A 24,437-nucleotide genomic window follows, 5' to 3' on the forward strand; every position below is an offset into this window, starting at 1 on the left:
CTGTATATGAAAAGCCTGAAAAGAGTACTAATACATGTTCATGATATCAGGCTAAGCACTATTTTTCAAATTTCTATGTAAAATTAAAGACTCTATTTCAGATTTCTCTTACTGTATCGGTTTACAGGATACATCTTTACCATGAAGATTTTTTGTTGTTTGACTAAGACTGTTGTTGTTCTATCCTTAGGTAGCTTCAAATGTTTTTAAGGAATCGCTATGAGCCACAAAAAGTAGTGGTGTGAGAGAACACTTGTAACTGTGTGTGTCTTTAATCTAGTTGATCTACTATTAATTTTTGCTTTCACTTCATATTTCCTCCCCATTCTCCTTTAGGAAGCTGTAGGGAATACTGGGATCCCCACCACTGGCTGTTGGCTTCCTTCTGAGGGGGCTCCTACTGGAGATGAGCCAGCTGACAGTGGTTGTCCCTAGGCCCTTACCCCAGGGGATTTTCTCAGCCACGAAAAGGGAACACAGTGCTAGAAAGGGCTCTGGCTCAGCTCTGGTCTCTTTCTTTCAGGTAATCACTGCGTGCTGCCCTTCACAAAAGTCCCCAAGTCACCCTCAAATTAATGATTGCTCACAGGCTCTCTGTTGAAAAGCTCTTGACGAAGCTCCCATCTCCAATAGTTCAGTTTCTGCTCTGACCATACTCTCAGCTGGTTTCTCTCTTCTTTGCCTTAACTTTCACCTGTTAACCTGATTTCCCAAGGGAACAGGGCTTATGTGACCACACAGCATACAACCTTCACCCTCATGCCTAAATCTGTTTCCCAAATTAAACAATTTAATAAATGAGTAGAGGTCTACATGAGTTCCCTGTAAGACTGTAAAACCTGGAGAGCGACAACTAAATTAATCCAACTAGCAGCTGTTCTGCCTTGCTTGCTACTAGCTCATCAAAACATGTTTTGCTTGGCGAGAGGCAGAATGAGGCACTGCCACGTAGCTAAGGAACAGGGGAGCGAGGCTTTATCTGTGTACATTTTGGGGTGGAGAAAAGAGATATAATCTGTGAGTTGTTGAGGTCATCAACAAATAAGAATGTGGGTGAAAAAATTAGAAATGTGGGGGCAAGAGAAGACAGAAAAATGCAAGAGACTTGTATTTTTTTCTTCCCCAAGGCCCGAAGCATGAGAGTGAAGGTGACTGCAGATGAGTTTATAATGTTACAGTAATACACTCTGATAACAAACACTCCTTATAGAGTATAGCAGCAGCGTTACACGTTGGCCACTAGAGAGCAATAGATAACCAGTAGTTGTATGCTTGGTACAGCAAAATCTGAGCACCCTATAGGCATGTAAAGCTTTTAAAATTACAGATGAAGAAATTAACATCATAATGTAAAATTACCCTCTTGACACTTCTTAATAGTCCTAATGCCCTCCAATCAAACAAAATAGCAGGAGGGAGCACTCTGGTAATTAGCAGCAACTTGTATCTAAAGAAACCTCTAGAATGCATTTGCTTAGCCACTTGAAGTGGGAATGTATCATACAGCATTAAGATCACCTGCAGAAATGCGAAGCAACAACTAAGTTGGTTCTTTCAGTCTCAAAGTGCAAACCTGCATTATGAGGGTCTGGGAAACCTTCAGAACTGAAATTCCTTTTGCTGCTATTTTAAATCCTGAGTATTGTCATTGTATGCAGTTTGTACTTGCACATTTCAGAAAATAAAGCTTGCATTTTTCTTTTCTAAGTGCTCTGAATGCTTAGAAAGTAGTATATTTTCACCCTGGAAGCCAAAATGTTCCAGTCAACATAATTCAGATCTACAAAGTGCATTCACAGAATACATGCCCAGAAGAAGCTCTTTCCTCTCCATTCCCAGAGTTCAATAGACTGTGCTATTGCATTATTGCAGCCTAAAGAGTGAAATTCCATATCCACCTGACTACAGGTATGATAGTGTCCTGAAGGGGGATAGGAGATGCTGTTATGTGAGGGTACTGCAACGGTCCAGAGAGAAATTCTGTATGTCTCCAAAAAGTGCCCTTTTTCATTTTCAACGTGGATTGTCAGTGCTGGTTTTCTCAGGTATTCCAGTACATTGCTTTCTTACTTTTTGGGGATGGCTTGTGAATTTAGTAATACACAAAGCAAAACTGTTTCAAGAAAAGCTCCTAGAGCACCTGATTAATCTTGCAGCCCATTTACTCACCCTCTTTATTCTCTTTCCTCCTGAGCCTTCTCCAAACACAGCTCTTTCATAGTTTTGCAGTTGAAATGCGAAGCTGAAGCTCTACAGCAGCAACTGTTTACCTGTGGCTCTCATGGCTCTACAAGCCACAATCAGCTTTTCATGTCAGACAGTCTTGTTAGAGGGTGGAAAGAAATGCAGGCTGACAGCAGGACAAGCAGCAGCAGATGACTTGTGGTGAATTCCTGGTGTGTGGGTGTCCCACAGTGCATGACAGGACCAGGCTCACAGGGGATAGCAATGGTGCAAAGGACGCAGGAAGGGCATCGCGTCCTTGCTGTAGAAACTAGGACCCACTGTGAAGTAGAATAGGTTACTTGCTTGGATGCTGCTTCTGTTGGCCAATTAGTAGCCTTACCACCAGCATCTCTTACTTAGGTAACAACCCTTACCATTAAGAAGTCATGACCCTCCTTTTAGGGTCCTCAGCAGGGACGCTCACAAGTGCCTAACTACCACTGCAGGGTGGGTGAGTCACAGGACAAATTGAGAAGGAACAAAAGGCCTTGAAAAAGCTGAGAATTCAGAGGTCACCAAAGAAGACTGGCAAATGGCAACAGAAAGGGGAGTGATAAGGTGGCAATACTCAAGGTCACACCTGGAGTATTGTGTCCAGTTTTGGGCACCTCAATACAAGAGAGATATCGAGGTGCTGGAGCAAGTGCAGAGGAGGGCAACGAAGCTGGTGAAGGGCCTGGAGAATAAATCCTATGAGGAGTGATTGAAGGAGCTGGGACTGTTTATCTTGAGGAAGAGAAGGCTGAGGGCAGACCTCATCACTCCTTACAGCTACCTGAAAGGACATTGTAGAGAGGTTGGTGCTGGTCTCTTCTCACAGGTGATTAGTGACAGAACAAGAGGGAATGTCTTTAAACTGCAACAGGGGAGGTTCAGACTGGACATTAGGAAAAAATTTTTCACAGAAAGAGTGGTCAGGCAGTGGAATAGGCTGCCCAGGGAGGTGGTGGAGTCACCATCCCTGGATGTGTTTAAGGGTCGTTTGGATGTGATGTTAGGGGATATGGTGTAGGGGAGAACTTTGTAGAGTAGGGCTGATGGTTGGACTCGATGATCCCAAGGGTCTTTTCCAACCTGAATGATTCTGTGATTCTGTAATTTCTGCAGAATTATTTCCTCTCTGGTAGTCTAAATAGGTTCAGGGCTGGCAACTAAGCAAGAAAGAGGAGCTATGATCTGATCGGGTCTGACTCATCTCCGTGAAGACAGCATTCATGTGTTGGGGAAAGGAAACGAGTAGCTTTGAACGCAAGGTTAGAAAATGCAGGGAAGGGTATGAATTTATGTAGCTGGAAAACACTGAGGAAGATGCAAATTGACTCTCAAGCTTTCCACAAAAAAACCTCTTCTGGATGGCCTTATTGTTTAGCCTGGTCTTATTTAAATACTGAATAATCTATTTGCATTTGTTAGAGGCAATTGCCTTTCTAACTTTAGAGCAGGCTAGCTACACATATCTAAGAAAGAGTGGTAAAGTGCTTAATCAGTATTGTGTATCAGATAACTGATTCCATTTTACCGATATGAAGTATATTTACTGCATTCTGGACTGTTTCAGATACAGATAGATGAGCTGAAAAAACCCATTTTGACTAGCAAACTATTTATTGAATTATTACTTGTGTTACAGAATATCATCTTTTATTTTAGGAATGTTTCAAATTTTTCTGGTTTTGAAGAAAACGATCTGCTAAGTGTAGCTCAGTGTTACGAAAATGTACAACTGGCCCGTGGGGACCGAGAGAGGCTAGGAAACAAAGTATAGAATTACAAGGGTAAATATTTGTTCATGTGCATGAGGTGTCCCAGCCGAACTGGGTCACCCTGAATGTGGTTTTATATAAGGTTCTTACACCCTCCAACCATTCAGGCACAACACAATTTGGCTAATTACTAAGACCCACACTACCGATTGCTAATCATAGTAAAACTTTGCAAAGCAACTGTATTTCTGCAGCATTCTTGTTGCTTGTCTATTGACCCAGACGTCCCTAGAGTCAGCCTTGCTACAGTTACTTATCTGTGATGCCAGATGACACTGGGAGGGTTTCAAAGATGTATTAGAGGGGCTAGGATGCTGGCTTTATCTGGGTTGTCCATGGGTATCTGTTGGAAGTGTGGTAAATGCAAAACAGCAAAAAAACTGCAAAACACACATTTCCTTAACACATGGTGCCCAGAACAAACATAGGATGGGGTGAAGATCCGGTGATTTGTGTTGCCATGGCACCAAGGAGGAATGCGCAGTGAGGTGGAGGCTGCGTGGTCCCGTTCTTCCACTTTTCAAGGAGTATTTGACACAACTATACAGACTTCTCTCCTGCTCTTCCGCTTTTCTCAGGGAATGTTTTGCACAACTCTGTGGACATTATCTCCTGTTCTTCCTCGTTTCCCACAACAACTGTATGCACATTGCACCAAGGAATGTGCTGTGTCATTATTCAAGAAACAATGGCTTGACCACAGTCTCACCCACTCACACATACACACGTAGATAAATACTACCCCAAGTTTGTATCTAACTTGGAGGGATGAGATTCCGGTACCAGATCGGAGGGACAGATCGACGGGTTTGTGCTCCTTGGCCCCCCCTGCCAGAAGGGACGCCTTTTGGTAAGATTTCTGCCCTCAGCTACGCCGAGTGATTACCCGGGAATTAAGTGTGTGATTGCAATCATTTTTGTCTGTAGTGCTATATAGCCACCCTGCAGTTTGTGCATTTATTGTAAGCAATCTCAAATAATCTGTAGATATTGCATAAGAATAAACCGTACTATTCGTGAACCTGACTGCTTCTCTTGAATGTCACTGGACCTACAGCACATGGGCAGTTTGTGCATCTGGTGCCAGGGCTACAGTCACACCAATGAATGGCATACCTATTAAGCCACCCATAGCCCCTCTAATCTCTGAGGACCGGCTAGAATGCAAGGGGATTCATGTCTTACCAAATTAATTCGTCACCTTAAATGCAACAGTATCTTTTATCCTTCCTTGACAGCTCTATGCTTCCAAGAAGCAAAGCCCTTATTTCCAGGACTGGGCTGTCCTTTAGTTTCTTTTAGTTGAGAGTGAACAATACCAAAGTCTCCAGTAAAATTCCACTATCTCATTATATTGCAGTGCATAATGTGAACTAGTATATATTAACAAAGTTAATACACTTTTATATTATAAAGAATAATTGACATAAGAGTTAGGGAAGTGAATTTTCATAACACCACATAATCACCACAGCAGAGTAGCTGACACCAGTCAGTAAGTGCAAATTGTCTCTGGTGGCTTTCATGGGATCCACATACACAATTCCCACCTGTAACTGTTTACATTACAATGTTCACTCATGATTTTTAGCCCTTTGTTATATCAATAGTACTCTTTTTTTTTTTTTTTCCAGACAGAAGCTTACTTAGTTGTTCCTTACATGACAGTTGAGAGCAAAGCACTTTTGGTCATCATTTTTACCTTTCACTGAGCCTTTTCCACTACTATGCTGTCTTTCCCAAGCTGAGGGAACTCGGAACCACAAACAGCTTTCAAGATGTGGTCAAATAATGAATTTACACAGCAGCATAAGGGTGCTTTGTTTTCTGTTCCTTTTCAAATCTCAGCATACAGCTTGTTTTTCTGAACCCTATTAAGCACTGAAGTGAGATTTTCTCAGACACGTAATTCCAAGATTTTGTTCCTGCACAGTACTAGTCAGCCTGGAGCTCATCATTTTATATTTGAAGTTAGGATGTTCTTCCCCACTGTGAATTACTTTTATCTATCCAAAATGTAACCTGACATTTTACTGCCTAGTTACTCAGTCTCATAAGGTCCTTCTGCAGATCTTCAATGGGCTTTTGTCCTTAAGTCTCTGAATAGCTTGATATCATCAGAAGGCTGTCACTCGAGTGCCCAGCTCCTTTTCCAAGTGACTTGAGTACGTTGAGCAGGTCCAAGCAGAGATCGCAACAGCAGTGCATCCGTGACCCCTATACTACAAATACTGCATGCTCACTGCCACCACCTCTGCTCCCTCTTTAACCAGTTGTCCTGGTTTAGCCAGGACAGGGTTAAGTTTCCCCAGCAGTGGGGGGGAAGCTCTAGCTGGGTTATTCATATATCATGCTGACGTCACATCCTGGCACGAGTGCAGGAAGAATCGGTGATCGCGTGGGTTGGTGCAGCCGGTTCTCTCTTTGCTGTATCGGTATATACTTTGCTCTGTTCATTGTTATCACTGTTATTGTTACTGTTGTGTTGCTGTTGCTCTGTTGTATTAAACCTTTCCTTATCTCAGTCTCGGGGCTTTGTATTTCACTCCCTTTGTGGGGGAGGGGCAGCGGCCGCGTGGTCTCAGACCCCGGCAGGGGCTAAACCATCACACCAGTTATTCATTCCAAGACATTTGGTCTTATGCCATTACCGCCAAGTTTCTTTGACAGTCTTTGTCAAAAGCCTTCAAGAATTCCCAACAGGCTCTATCAGCCTAAGACCTTCTTCAAGGTTTAAAAAGGTTCAATAAACTACGAGGTTCCAAACTCCACTGTTAACAGTGTTTTCTTACCCTGCTGACTGAAGGATGTAACAGACTCCAAGGGCAACATCTAATTTTGAACTAAAAAAATCATAGTTGAGAGGATTCTTTTTCCCTGAAGTTCCCTGTCTGATAGCTTTAGCTGTTTCCTTTTTTGTCACCAGAAGAGCCTATCCAAGATCCCTGAAGATCTGTGTCCATGTCTAGACAATGGTAAGGATAGGTCATTCCAGTACAGAACTGATCGGAAGATGTAACTTACTCATGGTTCCTCTTATCACACAGAATCCATGCTAACAGAGCCATCAGCAAAACAGAGTTTAACTTTGAAGTCATGTGCCGAAAAGTTCCTTTTTAAAGACACCATCTGGAAAGACTTTAGGCCCTTAACCTTTATTTAGGTTAAATACAGTTTCCATTTGAAGCAGAGGGGTTAGATACTGCCGTGACGTTAAAGGTACTTTTAGAGGGCAAGATGCTGGCAGGTAAGCTCCTTTTTTCTCCCTTCAAATATGACTAAGAACAGTTTATTTAATGAGGAATTTCGATTTTATAGGCAGCATCTCAAAATATGCTATTGCTACGCCATTGTGGTACTTAACTGAGCAATCCCGGTGAAATGTATGCTCACACCATATACTAATAACACACGGTAGTATCGGCAGAATGTAGAGAGATTACTGGGCACAACAGCTCTTCCTTTGGCCTTTGGCCTGTTGATGGACGGCCAGCGGGCAACAACCTGACGGTGTCCCTTCTCATATACCCTCGCCTGCCATCTTGCAGGTGTTTCAACACCAGCCCAGCTTCTTCCCCCACGGCTCGCACTGTGTTCCCCGCCCGGCGCTGGGTCCCACACGGGTGACAGGTCCCCTCGGGGGTGCGGGCCGCGCTCCCGGGGGCTCCTCGAGGCGTCACGGCCGCGCCGGGGCCTTCCCGTCGGCGCCCCCGCCGGGCCGGGCCGGGCCGGGCCGGCCGCGGTGCGCAGTGCGCCTGCGCCGCCGCCACCGCGCCCGGGGCGCCTCAGTAGAGCTCTACACGGCGCCGCCGGCAGGAGCGGCGGGGCGGCGCTGGCCAATGGGGCGGCGCGGCGCCGAGCGGCCGCTGAGGTCAGTTCCGTCGCCGCGGTGGGCGGGGGCCGAGCTGAGGCGGCGGCAGCGGCGGGGCGCGCCTGCCCTCGCGGGGGTAAGTACCTCAGGGCGGGGCGGGAGGGCGGGAGCTGCGGGCCGGGGAGGATGAGGATGGTGATGAGCGTCGCGTTCCTTGTGCGTCTGGAAACAAGGGCTGCGGCGGCGGCTGGCGGGGTCTCCCGTGAGGGAGGCAGCCCTCTTCTTCCCTCGTCCTCCTCCGAGCCAGGTAAGGCTCCCCCTCCCTCGGCCTGTGGCAGCCGGGTCAGCGCCGCGGCTGTCGGCCGCTCCCCGCCGCGCAGCAGCCGGGTCCCGGCGGCGAGCGCGGGCTGCGGCCCGGCGGGCCGCGCGGTGCTGCCCCCTGCGGGCTGGCGGCGGCCCTGCGCGGCGGCGCGGGCGGAGCCGCCGCCCCGGCGGCAGCGGCAACGGCGGTGGCGGGCGGAGGTCTGCGCGGCCTGCGGAGGGTCCGCCACCCGCCCGGGCAGCGGCGGGACTCGGCCGCCGGAGACGGCCCCTGGACGAGGGACGCTTGTCTACCCCGGCGAGGCGACATCACTTCTGCGTGCGTCGGCTGGATGCCCGAGAAAATGGGATTTTTTGGTGTTGGCTGGCGGGTGCTGCTGTCTCGTGGACGCCATCAGGCTGCCTTAGACTCGTCTGGACTGTAAAGCTGTTGTCCAGGTTTGTCATCTTGGCTGCTTCCGGAAGAAAAGGAGCTTTCGGGTTAGTAACTGTATTACTGAACAAAATAGAACATTCTGTATTTTGGATGTAAATAGTGTTTTTTAGAGTATTTGAGTAAAATATTCGCTTAATTAAATCCTACATTAAGTTTTGTTGAAGAGAATCTATCATAAAGTATTACATTGGACACAAGATAATTTAGATGTATAAAATGACTTGGATTTCTTCTACATAAATGATTTTGTGTCATCATAGGTGTAGCTGAAGTGTCCTGCAGCATACGTTTAATAAAAACCCTCTGTTTTATTGTTAAAAAGACTAATGGTATTTTACAGGATTTTGCTTGCATTCTGTTCTGCATTGTTACTACAGTAAATGGTTATAGTCAAGGCCCTTTTCTTGCACATACAGATAGTATTGGCCAATTTTAGCAGGAATTAAATCTGTAGAAATGAAATTTAGCATCTACATGAGTGTTTTAAGAACTGGGTATGGAGAGATATGTATTTTTAATGGGAGTCTCCCCCCTCTCCCATTTTCTTCAGTGCCATATTTCCTTGCTTTATTGCTTACAGGCCTTAAAGCTTAGAGTAAGGTAATGCTAAATCCTAGTCAGTATGCTTCGGATATACAGAAAGATTTTAAAAATGATTGTGAATTGTATGAAATGTGCAACATAAATTTAGAAGTTGATAATATATGTAATGATAAACAACTCTACAAACATCCCTGAGTACTTTCTAAAATGCTACTTTTGATACAGTAGTTATTTGAGAATGGCTTGCTTAGCTTATTGCATGACGACTACCAAGCAATTGAATATGTCAGAAATGTGTTTCTTTCAGATACAAATAAAACTAGGCCTCAGTCCTAGAGCCACACAGAGGCAGACCTCCATTTCGGTAGAATACTGTACAGTCTATATATGTATCTGACTTCTTACAATGCCAATAAATACCAATAAATTGGACAATTTTTCGCCTATGCATTCTAAAAATAGTGATTTACCTTTAATTGGTATTTTTCATAACTTTATATCGTAAGTAGTATCATTTTTGAATGTATTTTTTTTCTGTAGTGTGAAATAACTGTGTATTTCATAATAAAAGGAAGCTCTGAAAATCTGGTGCATGGTCTTTGCTTTTTTTAATTCTCTGCATTGGCATTCCTTATTCATGTTGATGGAAAAACTTCATGTGAATTTCAGATACAAAAAGTGTTATGACTGTGTGATTAGCTGTTACTGTGAAACAATGTCTTTTTAAGAAGAAATAACGGTAGATAAAATTGGTGTATTGGAATATTTTGTTTTTAATACAGGATCAATTCTTTTAATTAGTACAGTATGTTATACTTGAGTGAGGCGTTTTGGATCTCTCCCAGTCATTAGGCCTAAAATTAATGACTGTTAATTTCAGTTATGTAGTTGGATCAGTAGAACAGTTAACTCTGCTTAACTGAGAGAGTCAGTCCATGTTAAATGGATAGTATATGCCATATTAATAATTGTAAAATACAAACAAGGTAATCTTAAGCTTACACAGAGATTTAAGTTTTTTAGAGACTAAAATTTTACGCACTGTGTCTTCCTGAGCTTAGTGTGCAAGGGGTGTGTGCTTTGCTGCAGTGGGGTCTTAGTTAACGTGATCATGTATGGTAATTGCATGCTGGTTGTCACACCCATTTCATTGATAGCAGCATATAATTTGAGATAAAAACTGGAACTAAAACACTGGAAATGTTTTTCTTTGAAATGATGAACAAAGTTATTCATATATTTGAAGTAAATGGAAATTTTAGGCGTATAGAATAATGGGAGGACACTAGCAGTTCCTGTCTTGACAGTGGCCACATCAGTGGTTTGTCATCTACTGCAGTGCAAAAAAACTTGTACTGGATGAATTTGGCGTAGTCAGCTGCAGAGGATATTTATGACTATTTTGTTTTGGTTTTAATTGGTCTTTGTTTTGTAACCTTCACGTAAATCTGATATCCACTGTTTGGAATGCCTTTTGACTCCTGTGGATCTATTGATCTCTGTGTCTTGAGCAGCAAGGTTCAAGATACACTAGTGTTGTGTTAAAGGTGGGAATATTTCCTTTTATTTAATGCCTCACTTCTTAATATCACTGAATTGCAGATGATTGGTAGAATGAATGAGAAAGTTTGGTTTATCCTCCTTCTGTTGTCCTTTTTCCATCTACCTCTTAGGTTTCTGCTTTCAATTCTTTTCAAAACTAGAATTTTTTTTCAATTTCTCCTAATTCAGGTACTCTATGGTATTTCCAAGTATTTTTACAAACAACTTCTGAATCCATTCCTGTAAAGACAGGGACTGGAATTGCTTTTAACACTCCTTATTACTCCATTCTTCATCCATCCTATTCTTGCATTTGCCGTTCAGACTTCATGCAGACTTTCAGTTCTTCCTTTTAATGATATCTTTGGATTGGTCTGTGTGCTCTGCATTTGGTTGTAACTTGAAAAATTTGGTATGTATCTTTTAATTAAATCTTCTGAAGCATATTTACACACACACCCGCCCCCCCCCCCCCCCCCCCCCCCCAGCTATGGAGTGATTGGATGCTGGATTGCACCACCTCTCCGTGTGTGTTGATGGTCTTATTTTTCTAAGTAACCAGAAAAAGCAAATAATTCTTTAAAATAGAAGAATGAAACTACAGTGTACTTTTAGACTTGTTTTATCGAAAATATTGATAAAGTGGACCTGTTTGCATGAAAATTTTTCTTCTTAACTATTCAGTGTTCAGGAAAGATTGGTGAAAAAATAGCCAGGGAGATAACAGCAGTGTCAATTTAGCATCACCTGGTTATTCAGGTTTTTTTCACTTTGTACTGGGTCTGGCTGGGATGGAGTTAAATTTCTTCATAGCAGCCTGTAGGGTGCTGTGTTTTGGGTCTGTGGCTAAAACAGTGTTGATAACACACCAGTGTTTTGATTGTTGCTGAGCAGCGTTTGCACAATGTCAAGGTTTTCTTTTTACCCCCTTTCTGCTTCTGCTGCAGTGAGTAGGCACGGGGTGGGCAAGAGATTGGGAGGACACGCTGCTGGGACAGCTGACCAGAATTGGTCAAGGGGGTAGTCCATACCATATAATGTCATGCTCAGCAGTGAAAAGTGGAAGTAGAGGAAGAAGAGGGGGAGAGGGGGGTGGCTTCCAAGGTGTCTGTTGCTGGGGAACTGTCTGGGCCTTGGTCTGTTGGTCTCCTTGTGGAAGGTGGTGAGAGATTTCCTTTCTATCATGTCCCAACAACGATCAAAACCTGGATTCTAGAAACATGGTATTTGTCACAGGTCTGAATGGCAGCTTTATTTTCACTTTCATATATAAAGCTGTTTGAGGGAGGAAAGTTCAGAGGGATTACTAGCCTGTTCTTTGAATTACTCCTCTTAAATTTTTGTAGTCTCCTGTTGGACTGAGCAGCCCAGAAGTGTTCTTAATGTTTGACAGTATTTCTTGTACTTTCTTGCTCTTCAAAGCGGGTGGATCCTTCTTCATGTTGTCCCATAAGGTGAAGTTTACAGTGTTTAAAAAAATATAAGAAAACTGTCAGTGTTTTTAGTACCGTTTTTTGTGGTCAAGGATGTTGACGGCATAAAGTACTCTATGCTTATCTTTTGGTCAGTTCGTATGGAGGACAGTTTCAGTATCAGTGAGTAGCTGTTAACAGCAAAAAAAGGCAAATATTGATCTAACTTGACACTTTCCTTTCAATTGCATTTTTTGTTCTTTCTTAAAGCCATACAGAAATGTTCAAAGCATCTTTGGTCTGGATCTTGAGCTTGTCAAGATTTCTTATTATCTTTCTCCTGAAATAACAGTGGCTCTCCTGAACATAGGCCTACCATAACACTTGGTGTCGGTAGGTTCATCGTAAGTCTTAAGAACTGGTATTAGCAGGGGAAGAATGATCTATCTGAGACTACTAGAAACATTTGTTTTTCTTTCCTCTTTAGATAATAGAGGACATAATGTTATCAATACTAGAATTGCTTAAAAAAAATAAAATCTTCGGCTCATGATACACTTTCCTCCTGCCTGGGAGGCTGCCATTGATTGGTTTTTCACATCAGGATGTAGAGGTTTTTCACACAGGAATGTACAGCTGTCTGCATTGCAATGGGATGAGATTACTACGATCCTAAGAACTACCTGCTGAGTTTTACAGGTGTGCAGCCATCTGCTAAAGAGTGAAAAGCCCAATTTGTTGTTGTTAACCAGTTTTCTAACTTATTTTTACTGTTGTTTGAAGTTACATCAATATACTCACTCTTTGTAGAGCCCCATCTTTAGGGCAGCATTCCTATAGCAGTTAGGGATATTTGCAAATGGAGCACAGGGAGTTGTGAGAGAAACTTTCTGCATCAGATGCTTACTCCTGTCAAACCATTGTGGTGATACACCCTAGTGTGAAGTTTTCCTCATCCATGTAGGATTATTGTAATAGGATGCTACTTAGGTGATCTCAGCGCTGTCACAGCTTTTGGAGTCCAGATCAGGCCCTGCTCTCTGTAGATAGACTTTGAGAGGAACTGGATTTCAGAAGCAGAAGCCTTCTGTAGGATGTATTGAAATCTAAAGCAATTTAGAAATAACCTCATGAAGTAGGATCTATACATGAATGCAGATCTGTCTGTAAGAGTGACTAAGAAAGATGTTGAGAAGATTTTACTTGTTGTTAGAGTTGGACTTTTTTTTGTTTTATGTATGTCTCAAAGATAATTTAGTTGTTTATTTTCCAAATAATAGTGGTCTCATAGTCTTTGCAAAAGCTTAAAGGCTGACATCTTGTTCATGTTAAATATAGAAAAGAGATAGTAAGAGTGCTGGAACATGTGGGGCCAAATACACCGCACAAGTTAATGTGGTTTTCACTGATATTACTGCTCTCTCTCTGACTTCTGTTACGTTATTTTACTTGATTGACACATTCTGTATTATCAGGATGGAGTAGTATGCTTGTCCACATACATAGAAGTGATTATGCTGTGATATTAATAGAAGTGAAAGTAATTAATTTTGCAGCCACAGATGGTTTTGACTTCTTCACTTTGAGAACATGTGAAGTATAAATGACATCATGTTATGAATTAGTGTTTAAGACTGTTTGGATCTGAAACATTGTCACTGATTAGAAAAGAACTTTTACTTCAGGAATTTCCATGCTAACTTAATCCTTATATTTAAAAACAGATTTGTAGTTGAGTGTTTCTAGTAACCATTGTAGTCACTTCCCTTTTTCCTGCTGGAATTCACAAATGAGTGGCACTTGCAGTGTTTCATGGAAGTGCAGTGTTTTCCCGAGTTAAGGGCTGTATATGAACTGAAATCATATTCTGCTGCTCAGTTTTGTTACCAAGTGTCTGTCTTGTTAGGTTTATAAATACATTTCTTAAATGTAAAATTTTTTATGACATGGAAGAAATAGCATGAACTCTTTAGTTCTTGATGCATAGCAGATAATTTTATGAATTTCTGAACATTTTGGGTAAGAACAATTGTTAAAGTATTATTTGATTTGGTATGTTTTGCTTAGAGTTAATGGTTGTATGTGCAGAATACAATCAGTGGCATATTAACTTGCACTTTGTAATTCATCTGTAGTCCACTAATAGTTCAATTATTAGTTCACTGTATTTCAGTGATCAGTGAATCATAACTGACTTAATCTTCTGCTTTTTATTCTTTAGTGCTGCAAGTTGACTGAATAAAAATAAGAACGTGGAATATAACATGGATGCAGTTGCTTGAGCACCATTTCTTCCAAAGTGTATATTCTGCAGATTGGTGGCCTGAATGATTGATTGATAAGCAGCATACACAAGACTAATATCAAGAAAACATTCTGTCTCTTGCTGATGTGTTTGACAAAACTGGTGCAGAGTCACGTCTTCTGAAATGCAGTTGAAAAAAATGAGGGAAATTTTACCAAGATTGTACCCTGGCCAAGTTAATGATGAAAATAATTCCTTAACTACATCCCCAAAGCAATCTTCTGAGGATAAAACAAATCCATCAAAAGGGGATGATGACCAAAACTGCTGTTACCAAGGGACTGAGGCTGAGAACAATAAGTTGTCGCTGATAAGCTGTATAAAATGCAGAAGTGTTCAGAAAATTTCAGTGCAAGATATAGAAAAGCATAAGAAGCTTGGGTGGACTGAAGACAAAAATTTTATCTGCAAGAAGTGCAATCATATTACACCACCATCTTTCCATTTTGTTCCTGAGGCTGCCAATGCAGTAATCTTCGAAAAACGTGAAAAAAAATCCCCAAGTAAAATCCAGAAAACATTTAAAGTTAAAAACTTTCTGCCAGGTAAATACTACTGTGATAAATGTAGATTTTCAACAAAGGATCCTTTACAGTATAAAAAGCATGTAGGTCAACATGAAGAAATTAAATTTATTTGTTCCCACTGTAGTTACATATCCTATACCAAAGGAGAATTCCAGAGACATTTGGTGAAACACACTGGAACTTTTCCGTATCAGTGTGAATACTGTGAATATGGTGCTGTTAGACATGACTATATAGTAAAACATACAAGAAGAGTACATGAAACACCCACAAAACAGCTGTCAAATACTATCATAAACCACAAGCAAAAGAAGCCGAGTCAAAGCACTTTATTTGAAAAGCAGAAATATGATAAAATTTCTTTTCAGAATGAACTTTCACATTCGTCTTCGAATATGGTTTGTGAGATTCCGAGTAAAGCAACTAAAACAGTCTGTTCGTCTCGTGATGTAGAATGTAGCATAAACACAGCATCAGTCCAGGATAAAACAATATTGGAGGCATCTGAAATAAGTGTATGTGAGAATCAAAGTGTGGAAGTTGAGGTTTATTCTCCAAAAACGGAGCCTTTAGAACCTGGGATGCCTTTAACAGTAATTGCACCATCTGAACTTGTAGTTCCTTCTAACTGTTTAGCTCAGATAGTAGAGATTAAAATAGTGAATGGAGCACAACAGCTGGTTCTTAAACTAATTCCTATGAAAGAAGCAACTTCCAAAACTGTGAATGGTGCTGAAGAGGAACTTGAGAATCAAGGTGTAGAACGATCTGCCGGAGGAAAAAAACCATCTGTGTCTCAAAATGAGTTACTAACCATGGAAGTGAATGTAGACAAATTATCCAGTGTTAGTAATCAACTTAATTTGGATAGTACATATGACAAGAATTCTGAATGTCTTGCTTTTTCTGATTCTCAACTCTCAGGTGGTAACTCTGTATCTATACAGAGGGAAGATGCATCAAAATTATGCTTTCATTTGGTGAAAGGTATTGATGTCCATTCGGGTGTTATAGAACTTTGTTCTCCATCTCTGGTGATAAATAGTACTGAAAAAAAAAGTGATCGTAAATCCTCAAGGTGGGAAGTAGATGGAAAAAATAACTTACATTATGACTTGTATTGTTATGAAGAAGGTGTGGATATACCCCTTCCAAAATATGCTGCTATTTCTGAAGATAAAAGTTCCAAGAACATTTCAGTAGAGGCTGCTCAGGAGGGTAAAAATTACTCTTCTGCAGTCCTTAAACAAAAGGATACATTGCCTCTGAAGAGGGATGACAAAGTGTGTAGGATTCTGCCAGTCAGCTCTACAGAAACACATTTAGCTGGTAAGGGTTTTGATAAAAAATCTGTTACATCTTCTGAAGCAGGAAAAAACTTTCATGTCACTAAAACTCTGCCTTGCGAGAACATGACTTTTGGCTTTGGCAAAGTAAAGAGAGCTGAAACTGTAAGTCAAAAGAACAGTCATCTTCTGGAATCATTAAAACCACAGAAGATGGAAAATAAAGGCAACCCTTTTGAGGGACCTGTTATTTCGTCTGTATTTTCTCTGAGCTCTGGAGCTGAAAACGTTCCAGAGGGTATCAGATGGGATGACACAACACGCAATAAGAAGTCAGCAACAGTGTTGTGTAGAAAGATTGCTCAGCTCATGTCTGCTGCTGAATCTAACATGAAATCCATGCCTTTGAGATGTCAGGCTTCTAGTAAAAAGGTGCTTATCCCTCAAGAAAATTCAGCAAGCTGTGGGAGAGTTGTTCCAGCCACTGAAGTGGAACAGTCTGCATCTGTGCCTCAAGTGCATGGTGGAAACAGTATGATTAGTAGTGAAGAACACAGTAAAGATCAATTGCTTACAATTGCAAGAACAGCTAAAAGCAGGGTAACTAAAAATTCCCATGTTGCTACTCCAGTGTTTATCCCCAAAGGGACAATGCTGAGAGTGCTGAATGCTACTAGCAATCAAAATTCAAATGGAATAGAAAACAGGAGCGAAACATCAGCTCCTCCTATGTATTGCAATGAAATGTTTCTGCCTCGCCCGGTTCCTGTCAGTGTTTCTGAGACACCTAGCAGGAATTTGCCATGTTTGCCTAATCAGAGTGAACCGAATGCTGAGTCCCGAAGTATATCGCTCAGGCAAAGACCAAAGCGAGAGGCAAGCGTTAAAAATCATGGCAAACAAAGTGGTGCACCATTTCAGAAAAGCAGTGACGTGGGTAAGCAAAGCAAACCCTATTCAAAAAGTCAACTAGGTCCCAAAAATAAGGCAAAACAAACAAGCTTCAGGGAACTTCCTAAGAGGAAAACAAGAACTCAGTCAGAAACCAGTTCAAGTTCTGACATGTCGTATCTGTTGACAGCAAGACGACTTCGGCTTGTCCCTCTGAGAATGAATCAATTGATAAAATGCCCTCGTCGTAACCAGCCAGTTGTGGTACTAAACCATCCTGACGTTGACTCGCCAGAGATAATTAATGTCATGAAGACTATCAACAAGTATAAAGGTCAAGTCCTGAAAGTAGTTCTATCAGAAAGGACAAGTAGTTGTCTTGGTGTCAAACGTTATCGCAAGCGTCTTACTCTTCAGAATGTTGAGACAGGAAACCAAGCAAAAAAGCAGAGTATGCTAAAAATGAAACTAAAAAAGACCCATAAAAACAACTACCAGGTGGTGGAAACTTCACCAGCTGAAACACTTCCGTGTCTGTTTAAGTGTTGGTTTTGTGGAAGAGTGTATATGGACCAAGAAGAATGGATAAGTCATGGTCAGAGGCACTTGATAGAGGCAACCAAGGGTTGGGATGTTCTTTCTCTTCCAGCAAAAAAGCATTAAGTGAGAGACTGGGGGAGGTTCCCCCTCTTATTTTTAATGAGTGCCACTAACTTGCTTGGAAAGGAAGACTGAAGTAACTTTTATTTTGCCAAAAGGTCTCTACTGTTAGCAAAGTAGAGGAAGAGAGCGGAGTTATAGAGATACAGAGAAACCAATAGTGAGGATTAAGCACTACTTTGCACTCTCATGTTTGAAATTTGTATTGGAGGTCAACTTCATCTGTTCCATAGGAGAAATCTGAGAAAGAATTGCTATGCAAACACCTTTCTAGTTACTGTTCTCTGTGCTAGGATACTGTGCTGTTAACTGGTTTGTGCTAGGTCTGTATAGATTAAAGTCTTAGATGATAAGATCTTTATAAATTTAACAGAGTTCAGTTTGCTTTATTAGACTGTGGTGTTTCAGAGATCAAGTATGTGTGTATTGAAAAGCACCTTTGATCCTCTGTGGGCAGCAAGTGTGGATCATAGGTTTTAGTGGCAAATTAAGCACCATGCTTAAAAAGTAAAACTTAAATGCAAGTACTCTGTTTCAGTGAAACAAAACCACTTCTGCTGACTTCAGAGGAGATACAAGGGTGTAAATGAAGAATTGCTGCGATCAAGGTCAGATAGCACTAAAAAGTTTAATTTTGTTTAGTACTTAGTCTTTACCTAGCATTTATTGTGTAAATGAGAGAGAGCAGAACACTGTCAGCTTTCTGTACTGTTTTTGTTCTGAACAGGCAGAGCCAGAGATACCATCAGGCTTGGACCGATAGAAGAGAGAGAGAAGCTTTCCTCTATGTGGTCTCAAGGCTGGTCTGAAATCTAAGGGAGTAATAGCCAGACATAAACTTTACCACCGTGTGTGTGTAGCCTGATAGAAGCACGTTTGCAGAACTGGGCATTTGGTTAGAACTCTAGTTGGTGAGTTAATGCGTATTTACAGGGGGAACTTGCTGAAGATGAAGATTTTTCAAAACTGTGTTGCACAGCTTTTACGTTGACAATATTGAACCAGATTTGCAGTGCAATGTTTCATCCTTCTTTATTTTATGAATTTTGATGTTGTTAGAATATATTTTTTGTAGGCCTCAACTCATACAAGCATGTGCCTGGTTACATATGTATGTCTAAGGTGTATCCACTGACTTCAGTGCAGTATAAACATTGGTCAGTTGCTTAAACACTTTCCTAAATCAGGGCCAAATTTCAAGTTTTTAATGGAGGGATGGATGTTACTGAAGTTTAACGTTTCTGTACATGAACAATAGATTTTTTTCTTCATCTTGTCAATTTTAAATAATTTAAAAATCATAGAATGAACTATACTGAAGCACATATTTACAATGAAAATCACTTCTTGCATTTTTACAGATAAGAAAATCAATACTGACTCTAATGCTGGATGTGTGTTCTATGTTTGAACTGGGACTACTCTTGAGAAACTGGTAGTCCCTAACTTTTCACTGTTGGTGCATTTTTGTAAACAGTTTAAGCTGGGAATATTTTTTTATAACCTCCAGCAGATTATACATTGTTTTGATAAAGTATGTATCATATCTGCATTGAAATGTAAATATTTTAAAACTACATTTGACTGAGGCTTATTTTCAAAACCAGTTAAAACATTGCTTTCCCATCATTTTGCAATACAGTGTTAAAATCCTTCAGATAGTTGGTGCTTGAAGTCAGATTTTTGAGGTCAGATCTTTTTCATCATGTACACATGGAAAATTTTTGTATCATTTGTATCAGACTAATCTGTTTCACAGAACAAACTTCCTTTTGTCTGTTTTGTCAATAATAATGAAATGACAGTTCTCATTTTGTATTTAAATGGAATTATATTTTTTTAGATGGGTACACTAGAGGGGTTTTTTTCACTTCATATACTTTGATGCCAAACCTAACAGTACTGTTTGCATTTTTGATTGTGAAAATAGCTTCCATTTTAAAATTCTGGCATATCACATATAATAAATATTGAAATTGTTAACATAAAACAAAGGAGGAATTTTAACCATGTTTTTTTTTTTTTTTTAACTCCTTCAGTCCAGGCTACTGTTTGAATTAATTCTTTTTCTGTAGAAGCTACTAAATAAATAGTTTTGGATTTGCTTTGTAAGAGTTGTCACTGACAAAATTAGAACATTCCTCATGAAAGCTGTACTGTAGGGGGATGGGGGAGGCATTGCTGCTCAGCTTTATAAACTCTAGGTGGTTTAAGTATACTAGTAATGCTTGTCTTTTGTAAGCAAGTTTACTGTTTTAGTAGACATCTGCAAAGCTTTGTATGTCACTGCCGTAATCTGCTATCTAAATTGTTAAGCTGTGGTTTTTTTCATGCATTTAATTTAGAAACTTTTTTTTGTTTGTTTTAACCTGAAAACCTTTTGTCAGTTAAATTGTATGGTGGCTATGAAACTCTCAAAGCAGATTACATCATACCTCTTTTCCTTTTTATAAACTCTGCCAAACTCTACTAGCTTCTGTTTTGTTAATTTTCATTCTTATTATTAGATAATGTCAAGTCAGAATAATTTCCTTCAAGTTTAACAGTCTTAGTGGTTTGAGAGAAATAATTATAATGAATGTTCTCTTTCATTTTGATGCAGCATTGAGAAATAAAAAGGTTGCAAGGAAATAACAGCCAACTGCTAAATTTTTTTAGAACTAGTTTGTGCAATTACATCATAAATTGGGTTGGAATGTCATGTTTTGGGCTTGAATGTTTTCATTCTTCTTGTTCCTATTCTGTAAGGATAAAGTAACGGAGGTTGCTTTCTTGGTATATTCCAAATACCTAGTCAAACTTCTGAGTGTGATTAGAAAGGAAGATTATGGATGCTTTGCAGAAAAACACTAAAGTTTGCCTTTCATATTTATAATGAATTTAGTTAAGCCTTCCAAAACTCATATGAATAAATATTACTGTATTTTTTGCCGAAAAAAATAGCTTTCTCGTGTTCTTTGATACGCACTGGATCATGTTTTCTTGCAGAGTTTGAAGCACATCTACTGTTCCTGCTTATGATTTTTATATTTGAACATGGTATGAATTCAAAGGGACTATTTGCATAATAGTCCTACTATGTAAGTGTTTCAAGGCTCAGATATGGAATACAAGTATCTGCTACTTAAGCTAAAGAGCAAATGTTAGTTAAGTAAATAATTTACATAATTAAAGATAGCTTTACAATCTGATTCAATACCTGTGAGCATCAGCTGACACCCACTGACTTCAGTAGCTGTTGAGCACAGCTTTGTGCAAAAACATATGCACACCAAATTGTTAAACAGTTAGCACTTGGATAAATAGCATTTCACATGTATTTTTAAAAGCAAGAATATTTTTTATATGACCAGTATGCTTGATTAGGTTTTGCTACTAACTGAGCTTCAGTGACATTTAGGTAAGTGAAACTGAATTTGATTTTTGTCTTGTGTTAGAAGGTAGAGTGCAAGATAAGCAAATTGCTCAATCATTGTCAAGATACCAGGAGTCAGTCTCTCTTAACACTTTTCTGTGAATTAATACAATGCCATATATTTTACCTGTATCCTCAAAGTTAAAAAAAAATTGCAAGGATCAAAAAACGAAGTAGATCTGTATTCTCAGTTGGAGAGAAGCTTTTAGTGGAATATTTAGAATGCTTCATAATGTTATGGGGAGCTCCTCACTCAAAGGCTAATCTGATTTTTTGAGACATTTTAATTATTCTATTTACATCTACACAAACAAATCAGTGACATTAAGGCAGAAAACATCTTTTGCGTGGCTTGAATGGATACGTAAGGTAGCATTGTTCTCTCTGGATTCCTGATTTATCCTTTCCATCAATGAGTGTGATGGGAACATATTTGTAGAAGTCAATGATCTCTTTCACAGAATTAAATTTCTGGGGGGAAAAAGAAAAATTGTAATCAGCGACTGAAAATTAAATTGCTAGGTGGTTTTATCTATAATATTAAAAGACTTGCAAATGACAGTATTAGAAATAGGTAATATTTTTCATGTAATTAGGATTAGATTAGATAGAAGCAATCATAAAAGGAAAAGCACCAGATTTTAATCCTCTTATTTCCTTTGTGTGTCTCTTGTGTAGGAGAAAGCAGCTGGCTGCTTAGGGCAAAAGGGGAGCATGTGTAAGCCCTGAGAATGCAGTATCACCTGTAAAAATTCGTGGTGCCAGATGTGATGATAAATATTGAAAAGGTGAAGCAACTATAAGTTTTATAATTACTAAGTTTACCCTGTCAAAAGGTACACTTGATTAGCAGTACGTGATACTTCACACTGCAAGTTTCTTTGTACCTTTTAAAATGTACTCTTTATTTTCCCATCCAGTTTACTGAGAAAGTTGCTGTAAAATCCCTTTTAAAGTATGGAACAAGAAGGGTCTCGGCAGCATTTTAGTCTTGTTCTCTGTTGTTCAAAACAATCACATACTCCAAGCCCGTTTCTAAAATGATAAAGGTGTGGTTCGAGATTCCTGAACTGATCAAACAGCAATGGAAAACTATCCAAGGTATTTATCCTCATCTGTCCTGCTGGGAGTCTCTTAATCCTGCTGTTCCAGTGGTTAGCAGTCCTTCAGTTTAAATAGTTCTCTTCCCGGTGTGTAACTTCTAAATTCTCATCACACCACTAAGATGTCATTACACCACTGTTTTTCCTCTTGAGCTATTCTTTGGACCCCATTGGTATTAAATTACTAGAACTGTACACAGCAAGTTTACCGTGACATTAATATTTATCCCATATCTATATAACATTTATTGTAAGCATGGGCATTCATTGTATACATAATGGTATCTCATGGTAGTCTCTGTCATCTCCATGTGATCCACACCTAGTTTATAACAAGAGAATCTGATTAAATCTTTGGTGAAACCGTTCCTGTATTATTTTAAGATGAAAATTATTTAATCTCAAAACCAGTGTGCTGTTTGTTAAAAAGCTTTGATAATTTTTGCTTGTATCTGTTTGTTCCACTTTGCTGTTTTCTCTTTGCCGTATGTTCAGGGTCACTGTTGCTACTAGACATGTAGGCAAAACTATAGTTTGTATTTCATGTCATACCAAAGTAATCCTAACTTTTTTTATTCTAGGCTTCCTCGTTATCAGCACCACTTCTTTTCCTGTTTTCTACTGGTTTTTGTTGGTTGGAAAGTTAAAAAGGCTTACTGTAACTGTTCATCTGCTTTGGAAACTTAACTTGGCTTTACTTGGCTAATGTCACATTATTTGTCACTGTACCTTTAAGCTGTAGCTCTTTGGTAATGAAGGAAAAAAGTCACAGATGTTACTTTTTTCCTATTTTATTTTGTCCTGTACTCTTATTTGAATTAGTGAGGTTTAAAATACTAAGCTCTGCATCTCTTCATGGCTGCTAGAACATGAAGTTAACTTAGACATGATAGCAATGAGCATTGATGGTCCAGAATTTTTTGTCTGGCTCTTTTAATGGAACCCCACACTTTGTTAGGCCTAAAGACATGAAGATGAAGAAAATTCAATACTTCAGATTTGTTCATTTTCCTTCACTGTCTAAAGAGACTCAAACTGATCTCTACTGTCATAGGAATGTCCTATCTACTGGTGCCCAGACTGTTCAGGGGAGATAGGAATAGGATCTCAAGGATTGCTCATGAAAGGTGTAGTTTCGAATTGCATTGAGGTGGTGGTAGGATTCTGGACTCCATGTCGCATATCCTGAATGAGAACAGTTCATCCTTGAACTGTCATTTAAGATGTGGACAAGATATTTACCTTGTAAACATCTGTCTCGGTTGACAGTATTGGCATCCCCTGACAGGTGTACACTGTGCCCATGTTCCTGGAAGTAACTTTTGACATAACGCTGTCAGTGGAAGGCATTGTGGAAGTCCCCCCTCATCTACTCTTGATGAGACAGGCCAGTTTAATGGCTGATGAAGGTAGAGGGAGCTAATCCATTTGACTCACTTTGAAATGAACTGAGTTGAAATGATGTGACTTGTGTGACCGATGGTTTGAAAGTTAGCTGCCAGTAGTGACAGGGGGTGGTGAGGATGGAGAAAACATCTGTGGCCAGAACAGTGAGATCCAGAGATGCATGTCAGGCTGTGCTCTAAGCTTCTGTATAAAACAGTCACTGTTTTGAAGAGGAGTCTACTTCTGCCTTTGATTTTCAGTTATTGTATTGAGTGGAGCCTGATGCTGCAGATATGCTTAAAAACCTGTATTTTGTCTGTGGCAGATCTAGTTTTGCAAAGGAGATAAGAATATTTAAATTTAGTGTCATGATCACCTTTAAATGTGAGCAAGATTTTGATTTCTTTAACTTCAAAAAGACTACATACCTGTAACACTGTTTTTCATGTATCTTTGGATCTTTAATATTGAAAACTGGCTGGAGTAGAGAAAGACAACAGACAAGTAAAGGGTGCTCAGGACAGCAGTTTTGAATGTAAATGCCTGAATTCCATATATGTCCCATTGGGGATCTGGTCTTTATAGCTTTATATGATTTACCTTTAGTGAGCTCCGTATAATTTATTAAATATGTGTGTAGGTGTGAACATTTGGCTAAATTGCTAGCAAAATATATAGCTCCACTAGGGGAGTTAGTGATGGTTTTTTTTCCCTCTACTTGTATTCATTATGTTCCATCTTCATACTAATTTAGCTGCATGGAAGTTCAGTTACTTCTATCATAAACAAAAGACTGATGATCAATGCTTT

At 40.0% G+C, this 24,437-nt stretch overlaps 2 protein-coding genes across 4 annotated transcripts in view; one reads left to right on the forward strand and one right to left on the reverse strand.

The window, feature by feature from the left end:
* Nucleotides 1-7,864: 7,864 nt before the first annotated feature.
* On the forward strand, nt 7,865-20,663 carry ZNF518B (zinc finger protein 518B). Of its 3 annotated transcripts, none has more exons than XM_074822135.1 (2): nt 7,865-7,936; nt 14,276-20,663. In XM_074822135.1, exon 2 carries the CDS (start codon nt 14,484-14,486, stop codon nt 17,724-17,726), a length of 3,243 nt encoding a protein of 1,080 aa, XP_074678236.1. In that variant the 5' UTR covers nt 7,865-7,936; nt 14,276-14,483; the 3' UTR covers nt 17,727-20,663. The 3 variants fall into 3 exon arrangements, with proteins under 3 accessions (XP_074678236.1, XP_074678237.1, XP_074678238.1); XM_074822136.1 differs by lacking the exon at nt 7,865-7,936 and adding an exon at nt 7,951-8,107; XM_074822137.1 differs by lacking the exon at nt 7,865-7,936 and adding an exon at nt 8,288-8,601.
* Nucleotides 20,664-20,774: 111 nt separating this feature from the next.
* The window catches only part of CLNK (cytokine dependent hematopoietic cell linker), a 37,570-nt gene continuing 33,907 nt past the window's right edge, over nt 20,775-24,437 (reverse strand). Inside the window, exon 17 of the mRNA XM_074821261.1 lies at nt 20,775-21,609. Within this exon, the coding sequence (XP_074677362.1) occupies nt 21,463-21,609 (147 nt within the window). The 3' untranslated portion in view covers nt 20,775-21,462. The remainder of the gene's footprint in view (nt 21,610-24,437) is intronic.

The sequence above is a fragment of the Strix aluco genome, chromosome 4, assembly GCF_031877795.1.
Source record: "Strix aluco isolate bStrAlu1 chromosome 4, bStrAlu1.hap1, whole genome shotgun sequence".
Classification (NCBI taxonomy): domain Eukaryota; kingdom Metazoa; phylum Chordata; class Aves; order Strigiformes; family Strigidae; genus Strix; species Strix aluco.

What these genes read in the sequence shown, in the direction of transcription:
- ZNF518B (XM_074822135.1), top strand. Translation starts at nt 14,484, where the DNA reads ATGCAGTTGAAAAAAATGAGGGAAATTTTACCAAGATTGTACCCTGGC.